The 11,032-nt window shown below is 39.3% G+C and overlaps 1 protein-coding gene across 1 annotated transcript in view; it reads left to right on the plus strand.

Annotated features, from left to right (window-relative positions):
• LOC105381618 (dynein axonemal heavy chain 2-like) overlaps positions 1-10,817 on the plus strand; it is a 77,676-nt gene extending 66,859 nt beyond the window's left edge. Inside the window, exons 36-43 of the mRNA XM_048624432.1 lie at positions 2,769-2,910; positions 4,850-4,930; positions 5,197-5,364; positions 5,761-5,863; positions 8,174-8,331; positions 8,994-9,109; positions 9,962-10,095; positions 10,629-10,817. Coding sequence (XP_048480389.1) covers positions 2,769-2,910; positions 4,850-4,930; positions 5,197-5,364; positions 5,761-5,863; positions 8,174-8,331; positions 8,994-9,109; positions 9,962-10,095; positions 10,629-10,768 — 1,042 coding nt within the window. The 3' untranslated portion in view covers positions 10,769-10,817. The remainder of the gene's footprint in view (positions 1-2,768; positions 2,911-4,849; positions 4,931-5,196; positions 5,365-5,760; positions 5,864-8,173; positions 8,332-8,993; positions 9,110-9,961; positions 10,096-10,628) is intronic.
• The last annotated feature ends 215 nt before the right edge of the window (positions 10,818-11,032 follow it).

The following is an 11,032-nucleotide window of genomic DNA, read 5'->3' on the forward strand; positions in this document are numbered from 1 at the left end:
CTACAGCAAGGCCTTTGATAGGATTGATCACAAATTGCTTAATAAAAAGCTGCGGAACGTAGGTGTGAGAGGTAACTTACTGAAGTGGTTTGTCTCTTATGTTCAGAACCGTAGTCAAGCAGTCGTATTCAATGGGTTTTCTTCATCTTGGATGAGCATCCCATCAGGTGTGCCGCAAGGTTCCCTGTTGGGACCTATACTCTTCATAATCTTTATCAATGACATTGAATCCTGTTTTCTAAATTCAGAATATCTTTTATTTGCGGATGATATGAAGGTGTTTAGAGTTGTGAATGATGCACCTGGTGCGTTGCTCCTTCAAGATGATCTCCATAGGTTGGATGATTACTGTAGCGCTAACAAACTAGACTTAAATGTGGATAAATGTTTTTATATTAATTTTACACGCAAACGTAATCACTTTCACACTAGTCTAAGTTTAAAAGATAAAGCATTGAACCAAGTTTCGCACACCAAAGACCTAGGAGTAACGCATGACAGCAAGTTACTATTTGATATCCATATAAACAACATTATCAGTAAAGCATGCAAGGCCATGGGTTTCTTAATTAGGGTATCAAAGCTTCGCTTCATGGCCCAGAGGTCCCGGGTTCGATTCCCGGGTGGGACCATCAATTTGTGTTTCTAAATTGTGGTTCTAAGTTTGGTTAGGACATAGAAGGCTGATCACCTGATGTCCGAAACAGTGAAACGATCCATGCTGTCGGATGGGCATGTAAAGCAGTCGGTCCTGCGCCTAGCTCTCTCCAGTCGTGTCGGTCAATCCGTCCCATTGGGCTATGAGAGTGATGGAACAGAGAGTGCTCCTGTGTACTGCGCACACACTTGGGCACTATAATCTACTCCTGCGTAGATGGCTGATCTCAATTGAGATTGGCCGCCGTGGTCGAAATTCGGCTAGGAGGACATTCATCAAAGCCGTTCAGATCAATGAAGACTATAAAAATTCTTTACTGTGCATATGTCCGGAGTCATCTCGAATATGCGAGCGAAATTTGGAACCCTAGATATAATATGTACATTGATCGGCTCGAAAGAGTACAGCGAAGATTTACTCGGTTCCTAGGTTTTAAATTTAAATTGCCTCGTCTACCTTACGAGCAGAGATGCACAAAGCTGCATTTACTGCCTCTGTATGTGAGACGGGATATCTCCGATGTACTCTTTCTTGCAAAAATTCTAAGGGGAACCATTGATAGTCCGGAAATATTATCCAAGATAGCATTAAGGGTTCCGTATCACTTGACTCGTAAAAGGCCATTGTTACACGTTCCCTCCGCTAACTGTAACTACCGGCAAAATAGTTTCTTGGTAAGGGCATGTAACACATACCTACAACAGAATTTTCACAGAATCGGAAATTGACCTATTCTGCAGTAGTTTCTCTAAAATTAAAAACTTTTTCATCGAGGAGTCGTCTGATCTTTAGGTACATTACATAACTAATATATTTAAGTAGTTGAGTTTAGTGAATAACTTTATGTATAACATATTAACATTTTATTTATTGTTTAATTCAAATAATCTGGGGGCACACTTGCATTTGGTATTTATTCAAATATTGTATTATTTTCTTCTCAAATTATGTTGCCAATAATAAGTTAGTAGGCACTTAATTCTAATTAGATGTAGTGGCTCTTGCCGCTGTTATTGTGTATCTAGCTTAGTTTTTTACTTGTTTTACTGTAACTTTGTTTCTATCTGTGGGAATCTGTTAATGGCATGTCTAATAATATATTAAATAGCTATTTTAAGTTATTATAAGTAAGAACATGCTGTTGATTCTCCAAAAAATAAATAAATAAATCAATAATTATAGTCTACTTCTGGACATAGCCAAGAAAACTATGGCCTCTCTTATAACTACATCTTCACCTGTAACATCGACCAGTTGAGACGCCATTCTTTAGGTATGTACGTCATCATCATCATCAAAAGCCAACAGTCTTCCACTGCTGGACTTCGTGAACATGGTTTTGTAACAGTTATTATTAGATTTCCAACATAATTTTACTGCAGTATATCAAAAATCAAAATCAAAAAATCAAAAAATATTTATTTAAACACCATAGAATTTAAAAAGTTAGAAGGTACAAACAAACAATTTTAGGAAATTAAATAAAAGGGTGAGAGATTATAAATTATCGAAATTCGGTGGCTTCCACACTAGGCTCAGCCTGTGTCGTGGATGCCAGTGTACCTGGTTACAAATAAAATGATTAACTAAGTAGGTAGGTGGTACTTATAGAACTTTTAAATCTAAATAATGTTAATAACTTAATAGGTATGCGTTAGGGTAGGTATTTAAATTATTAAAACTAAATATGTACTAATCTTAGGAACATTTTTGGTAAACATAATTAGCTAGCAAGACAAAATAAAAACAAAAATTAACATAAATTTAACCATTTTTGGTTATCAAAAACAAAGGAACTTAAGTAGGTAATACATTCTTTTTTTATAAAACTTATGGACTGGCTAATAGAATAGGTATTGTTAGGTATGGAGTATTGAGTATATAATTTAGGTAAAAATAAGAATTAATACTTATAATAAGTATAGATAATAAGTATAGATATCAATGATACTAATAAATAAATAGTAATAAACATAGGTACATATAAAATTATAAAATACAATTATATCGAGACCATTAGTGATAATTCCTTCAAACTAACGATTGGCGCCACAACGGCTTCAACTATACCTCTAGCAAACTATAATAATAAATACCATGTTGACACCAGGCTATCCTCAGTGCCAGCGTACCACATCCCGCGCGACGGCAGCCTCGACTCGTACCGAGACTTCCTGGAGCTGCTGCCGGCGAGCGAGCGCGCGGAGTGCGTGGGGCAGCACGCCTCGGCCGACGTGGCCGCGCTCGCGCAGGTATGTGCACTCTATGTGTATGTAGAGTAGGGTCAGTGTGTCATGTCACCAGGCTACGGCCGATGTCGCAACGCCAGGTAATATAGACTATAAATGACATGTAATCTAAAGAATAACTTTCCGTACCATATCTGTATTAACCCCATTTATTGAATGGAATGATTTATAAGGTTGTATAGGAATGAGCATATTAGAAATGATGGTTCACAGTAAATCTCTATACAGGGTGGCCCAAAGAGTGACGTCCAAAGGAAAATGTTTGATTCCTTAGGTCAAGGGGTAGCCAAATCACCCCCATGTATGTTCAGCAATTTTTAGTAGTTTAGGAGTTATGATTTTTTTTCCAAATTTTCTACGAAAATCGACCTCAGTGGATTAATTATGTTTTATTATTTTTTGGATTACTTTTTTATAGCATTTTTTATTTTTGTGTCATCCTCTTAAGTTGTTCTTTTATCCATAAAAGTTTCAGCTTCCTAGCTGTAATGTAAGTTAGTTATTTTTTTATCGAAAGTTCGAATTATATCATCGAGCTAGACTGCTCTGAATTTTCTACTTGAAATTAAAAATTGAAAAAGATATCCTCATGGTGCCTTATTAATTTTAAAAACTCCGCAAGGTTCCAAAATTACATAAAAATAAAAATAAACTATTGCTTAATGGGGTATTATTTGCAGAAAACAGCCTTCAAAGGTACCTGGGTGGAAATTACCTAATTAGTAAATTGTTTCAGAAAGTTGAAATATTCCTGTTATGTCATTACTAAGGACTAATTAAGTTAGAAAATGTATCAAATTAAAGGGAAAATTAAATTATTTACGTTTTTTAAAATTAAAGTTACATTTTTGAATGTAAATTCTTAGAAAAATGTTTTTGTCTGAGTAGTAAGATTTATGAGATAATTTTATTATTAATAATAAGTAAATAAACTCTAATAATTATTTTACACATTTACTCACAATAAATTTTCAAAATGGCGACCTCCCATAGCAATACACAACCTACATCTACGCAAGAAATTTTCTTTAAGTCGCCTATACGCTTCTCTGTTTCATTCAGATGTAACTTTTTGACAGATGTCACATTTTTGAGAAAAGGTACTTTTTTTACATGTTTAACCTTTTGACAAATGTCATATTTTTTACATTTGTCACTTTTTTGACTTAAAGAAAATTTCTTGCGTAGAAAATGTGTAAAATAATTATTAGAGTTTATTAACTTATTATTAATGAAAAAATTATCTCATAAATCTTACTACTCAGACTAAAACATTTTTCTAAGAATTTACATTCAAAAATGTAACTTTAATTTAAAAAAAAGTAAATAATTTAATTTTCCCTTTAATTTGATACATTTTCTAACTTAATTAGTCCTTAGTAATGACATAACAGGAATATTTCAACTTTCTGAAACAATTTACTAATTAGGTAATTTCCACCCAGGTACCTTTGAAGGCTGTTTTCTGCAAATAATACCCTATTAAGCAATAGTTTATTTTTATTTTTATGTAATTTTGGAACCTTGCGGGGTTTTTAAAATTAATAAGGGACCATGAGAATATCTTTTTCAATTTTTAATTTCAAGTAGAAAATTCAGAGCAGTCTAGCTCGATGATATAATTCGAACTTTCGATAAAAAAATAACTAACTTACATTACAGCTAGGAAGCTGAAACTTTTATGGATAAAAGAACAACTTAATAGGATGACACAAAAATAAAAAATGCTATAAAAAAGTAATCCAAAAAAATAATAAAACATAATTAATCCACTGAGGTCGATTTTCGTAGAAAAATTGGAAAAAAAATCATAACTCCTAAACTACTAAAAATTGCTGAACATACATGGGGGTGATTTGGCTACCCCTTGACCTAAGGAATCAAACATTTTCCTTTGGACGTCACTCTTTGGGCCACCCTGTATAATGGTAATTTTTTTCAGGACGCAGTGTTGATGTGTCAGACTCTGTTCGATCTGACGAGCACGGGCGGCGGCGGCGCTGGCGGGGGCGAGGACCAGAAGGTATATATCTACCTATCATCATCTCAATCTCCATAACTATCAGATCATATACATTTTGTTGGCTACTTCCAAGAAGCGCCGTGACAATCCACCACTAACCGTCCAAGTTGGCCTGTCCACCTGGAAGGCGTCCATCATGACACACACTAATTCTAATAAGAAACATAACTAATCTGACCGTTATATCTATACTCCTTAGGTAACTAAATAAGGTATAATCCTACAAAATTGTAATTTATGACTAAAATGTATGTGTTCCCATATAGGTGGACGAGTTAGCAGCAGAAATGCTCCTAAAGCTGCCACCGATGATAGACCTGGAGACGACAGAGAGGCTGATGGGCGCAGAGATCGTGATGCCGATGTGTGTGTCTCTGCTGCAAGAGATCACCTACTTCAACAATCTGCTGGAAGAGATCGTCGCTGGACTCACGGTCAGTTTTAATGTATTATGTATACGTGGATTGTAAGGTCGAAAAAATATATAAAGACATAATTTGTGTAGATAAGAAAAAGCATACTAGTACACTTCCTTAGCGAACTCTACCTTACATATGTGAAAGATGCAGTATAGTTCGCCGGGGCCCCTTCTCTCTACTCTAAAGATTTCTAATCTGATCATGATACGCAACACCCTATAGATTCATCATCATCAACCTTTTACTGTCCATTGCTAGACAAAACCCTCTCCCAAGGAGCGCTACACCACTCTGACCTCGGCTATCCTCACCCAGACTACGACTTCTATATATAGCTCTTTCTAGCTCCAGTGGACGGGTGGGTGTCCCACGCTATACCTGTGGATGAAGTAATAGTGACATTCTCCGCAGGAGCTGCGTCGCGCGCTGGCGGGGCTGGTGGTGCTGTCGGAGAAGCTGGAGGTGACCTACGACTGCCTCTTCAGCAACCGCGTGCCCGTGTTCTGGATGAAACGTTAGTATACACAGTCCAAGTTTACCTATAGTCAAGTACTGAGATTTCCTTATGAGGGATATAGGGCTGTTAAATTTGAAAGCTGAAATGGAAGTTGATCGGCCATTATGTAAAAGAGCTGACTTATGGCTGGGTGGGGTAAACGGATCGTTGAGTGGATAAAGTCACCACGCAAGCTTACCGAAGGATGCCATCTAGGCCGCTAGACCGACGACCTGAGACAATAGACTGATAGCCAGTATATGTATAGTGACTGGATACGAAAGCCAGCAAGGATACAGTGTTGTGGCCTGGGCGAAGACGATGCCAATGTCCTGTGATACAGCTGAAGGCTGACAATGGTGATGATGATTTTCAATTATCAGGGTGTCCACTATCTGGAAAGTCAGGGAAAGTCAGGGAAAAGTCAGGGAAGCTCTAGGTGGTCAGGGAAAGTCAGTGAAATTGATGGGCCACCTGGAAAGTCAGGGAAATATTACCTTTTTCTAGCATAATTTTTAGTACTTTCCCTTACTAGTAATACTTATTTTTTACGTGAAATACATAAGTCATGAAATAAAATCTCGTTTAGTTTTGGAATATTTTTGAGTGATGCTAACTATTATATAATAATTATACGATTAAGTTTTTTAAATCTCCGTGAATTCATAAAATATGACAGATGAAAAAAAAATTTAGGAATTCCAAAAGATTGAATGGATCCAAGACTCAGCTGGTAAAATTATGGCTCGTATATACAGATTGATGCAAAAGAGGGTGACTCATCTCACCAATCAAAACAAATTTAGTTTAAAGACTTTTAGAAGTTTGTGATAAAAAATAACGTTTTGTTGGTACAGACGCGCTGCAGCCCCGCTCATTAACTGACTTTGAAAAAAGGAGGAGGTTCTCAATTCGCTAATTATTATATGCGTCAGCGAGACCGCATACGCTGCCTCCGCGCGGCATCTATTAATCAATTATATATTTTTTTACTAATTTAGCAGAGCAAAACAAACTTTATTATATTTTGTACTGCATGTTTAATCAAATTTCATTAAAAAATACTTACACAACTAACAACTTTGTCAGGCAGGAGAGAGCCATACAAAAAAAATTGTTCTGTTTCAATTTCTATTTCAGTTTCAATTTCTACTTCGATGGTAATCAGTCTAATTTTGGTCAGACCATTAAACTAGGCAGTACAGCAACTTGCTGCAAGGCGGATGCATATTTTTTGCGGAAATTTTCAATATTCGCACAAAAAAGTTGTTTAGAATGACCTAAGGCCTAAGGCTTAAGAGGAAACCTCGAGAAATAGGTATTTAGTAAAACATTTGCTATCGTTTGTGTACTCATGCCCCAGGGCCCGGGTGCTAAGTATAGAGATAAATGCAGCTCGTGACTGACATAGGTACTTTCCTTGATAAAATTTCGGGAGAAATCGTTATTCACCAAGTAAATATTAACAAATCTTTTTGATTTTGATGTCAATCGCTTCAGAATAATATATTCTAGAGATGTAGGTTTCGCTTTTTAAAAAAACATTGTTTTTGTTTAACGGCGCAGTTTTGATCACAAAATTTGCGTTGCTTGAGGTGCCTATAAGTTTAATCTATAGCAAATTTAGAGAAAAAAAAACTATAAACCTAGTAATTTATTCACACACACACACACTCACGCCTTGTACTAATGTACTCCCTTGCGGGGTAGGCAGAGGTGCATTGCTGCACCCACTTTTCGCCAGATTGTTATGTTAGTCCCAATGTAATAGGGGGCGGGCCTATTGCCATTTTACGGGCACATCCAAGACCCGAGAACAAATATCTGTGTTTAAACAAACATCTGCTCCAGTCGGGAATCGAACCCGGGACCTTCAGCTCAGTAGTCAGGGTCACTAACCACTACGCCATTCGGTCGTCTTAGTAATTTATTGTGTCTTAAATATCCTAAAAAATCATGGAGATTGGATAATATTTAAAAGTTGGAGAACGTTAGTGTGTGTTAAGTGCTATACTTCCCTCTTAATATACCATTTTTGCCGACCCTGTATACATATTTTACGCAATCGAGTTTTAATAAGTGTCAAACCAATGAACGCAAAACTTTAAAATCAAGATTTTGTCTTCAAATTACTTAAATTAGGTTTATATTTTGATCTTTGGTCAGGGAAATTTTCTGAAACGGTCAGGGAAAGTCAGGGAATTTTTTGGAGCATTCTGAGTGGACACCCTGATTATCAAAGTGTCTGCTATGAGGTTTGATTGGTTATTTATTTCTTTATCCTGAACTGACTTGTAGATACTATTTATTCCGTCCTTCCAGAGCCAGACCGTCTATCCACGAAGCCGCTAGGCGCGTGGGCGCGAGAGCTGTCGCTCCGAGGGGCTCACCTGACCGCCTGGGCCGCCGCCCCGCGCGCGCCGCCCGTGCTGTGCTGGCTGCCCAGCCTGGCCGTGCCTACGGGCTTTCTTACTGCTGTTATGCAGGTGAATATACGGATATACCCTCAAATTCATAGACCGTATTGTAAAATTACAACAAGGTAAAAATTTACTTTGAAGCAGATGAGACTCTTTACGTCACGAAACGAAACGAAAGTTGAAGTTCGTATATCACAATTTCAATTCTAAATCAATTTTAAAGTGTAAAAAATCTCTATGAATTCGGGGGTTAGAGTGTAGCAAGAAACGTGTGTTGCAAAAGTGGTATACTAATCCGAAATGGGTGTCTCTGAGGGTCATTCTGAACAACTACGAATACCACTTTTGCAAAACCCTGTAGTACTGGTCTAACCACCTAGCTCTAGTTTTAGTACGGGAAGTGAGCCTGCTGTAAACAGCTTGGGCCGGTACCTGGTGTCAGGACTGGACCTCAGCAATTGGACTCACCGTTTCAGGCCACTTTCTTTGAGTACTGACCCTGAAATGAGTTCATGAAAAATATCGACAGATTTGACTGAAGCTGATCAGTCAAATCTGTCGATATTTTTCATGATAAGGTCACAGTTCTTTAGTCCACTTCGCTTGGCTCTCGAGCTCTTGAAAGTAGCATCTAAACTCCTCAAAAATTAAATAAAAACGCCACAAATTTTTCCTATTTTCCTGAACCATCTAAATAGACGTTAAATAACAGCAATTTGTGATTACAGACGACGGCGCGTGCCGAGGCATGGCCCATAGACACGCTGTGCTGGGAGTTCACTGTGATGACGCAGGAAGAAAACGCTTTTGTAAGACCGCCTCGAGATGGCGGTGTCTATGTCAGGTACATATTACAACGTATGCATAAAATAGATTGGTACATGTATTGATATTATGTATATATATATATATATACATGGTATGATATATCATACCGTTCATTATCTATATCGACATCTAGAGACAAAACATTATAGTATACTAGACATGTAAAAGGAGAGGCCTGTAGGTATTTAAAGCAAAAGGTAAATAATATTATGTACGTTGTCAATTACAAACGGCAGAAGTATTTGCACATTATGGACATCGGCTGTAACACTGGTCATCAGTATATCATCTATAATAGAAGATAGATAATACAGGTTGGAATATTATCAGTGACGTTCCAGTCACCATCGCCAGTTCAATATCCGACGTAATAAGCAACTTTCTCAATAAAATTCCACATTACCCCACGTCTCCCCAGGGGTCTGTACCTGGAGGGCGCGAGCTGGCACGTGCGCGAGGCGCGCCTGGCGCCGCCGCGGCCCATGCAGCTCGTGTGCCCGCTGCAGCCGCTGCACTTCAAGCCGGTCAGGGCCACCGGGAAGCGGGGCAAGAGTGAGTACAGAGTCTTTAGCCACACTAGATGCTTTCTGCAGTCAGGTTCGACCACAAGATTGATCTTAACATGCATGCATTTTCCACATACCTACGCTTTTTCTGAGCGTGTCTGTGATAACGCAAGAGCTGAACCAGGAGTTGACCCTGCGGAGAATGGTTTAGCGTATGCGGGCTACCGACAAGCGGATAAAGAGTAAGTACTTTCACACCTTACAACCATGTATCCTCATGAACCCAGGGGTCTGTAGGGGAAGCGGATCAAGAGTGAGTAGAGATGCTATAGTTATGTCAGCATGTATCCTCACAAACCCAGGGGTCTGTACCTGGAGGGCGCGAGCTGGCACGTGCGCGAGGCGCGCCTGGCGCCGCCGCGGCCCATGCAGCTCGTGTGCCCGCTGCAGCCGCTGCACTTCAAGCCGGTCAGGGCCACCGGGAAGCGGGTTAAGAGTGAGTAGAGTTCAGTAGAGAAAATTCAGTTGAGGATTTACCGTACTGGATGCGTTAGAGTGTCAAGACAGTACCCTCGACCGATCCTCGACCAATGAACGGCCAGCAATTGACCGAGTGCCCGGTCGAGGGTACCTACTGTATCGGCCACCACTCTACTTGGTAGATGTAATCAGAGTATTAGGTCCGAGGACTGATTTAGATTGATGGTAGCACGCATGCACTGTGACAGTCGTTGAGTGACCAGGGTGCGCCGGGTGTATATTGGATCCTATGCTAACAACTGCTGTCAACCGACGAGACATCATGGAATGGCGCAGTGGCTAATTGGCTATGTGTGCAGTGAGTGACTGGTGGGTCGAGGGTCCCGGAGGGTACTCAGAGTATTGTCATGCCTTCAAGCGGACCAATTAAAAATCCCTACCTACATAAATCCTTATCACTCAAAATCATCGACTTCAATCCCTCACAGTCGATCAATCCAAAATGCCTTCCTGCACAAATAATGATTACTCAACATCATTTCCCCACAGACCGCTACATCTGCCCCTGCTACTACAACCCCCAGCGGATGGGCGCGTTCGTGGTGGCCATCGACCTGGCGTCCGGACCGGAGCCCCCGGACGTGTGGGTCAAGCGAGGCACCGCCATACTGTGCACCCTGGCTACTTAGATCATGGACTTTATTGTGAGAATAGTAAGAGTCTCAGCACATAATAAAGGGATCGCCTATTTTTTTTCTGTCAACCAGGCGTTCGCGAGCTCGCGTTCTGGTTGTTGGTTCTGGTTGACCGAAGAAAAAGAGGCGTTTACGTTAATCTTATATTATGTGCGGTGACCTTAAGAGTGAATTTACTGTATTCTGCTCCCTAGCTACTTAAAGTGTAAGATTTTTATAGAGAGAGTAAGGGTGATTTTAGAGTGAGAAGCGCTTGTA

Source organism: Plutella xylostella, chromosome 12 (genome assembly GCF_932276165.1).
Source record: "Plutella xylostella chromosome 12, ilPluXylo3.1, whole genome shotgun sequence".
Classification (NCBI taxonomy): domain Eukaryota; kingdom Metazoa; phylum Arthropoda; class Insecta; order Lepidoptera; family Plutellidae; genus Plutella; species Plutella xylostella.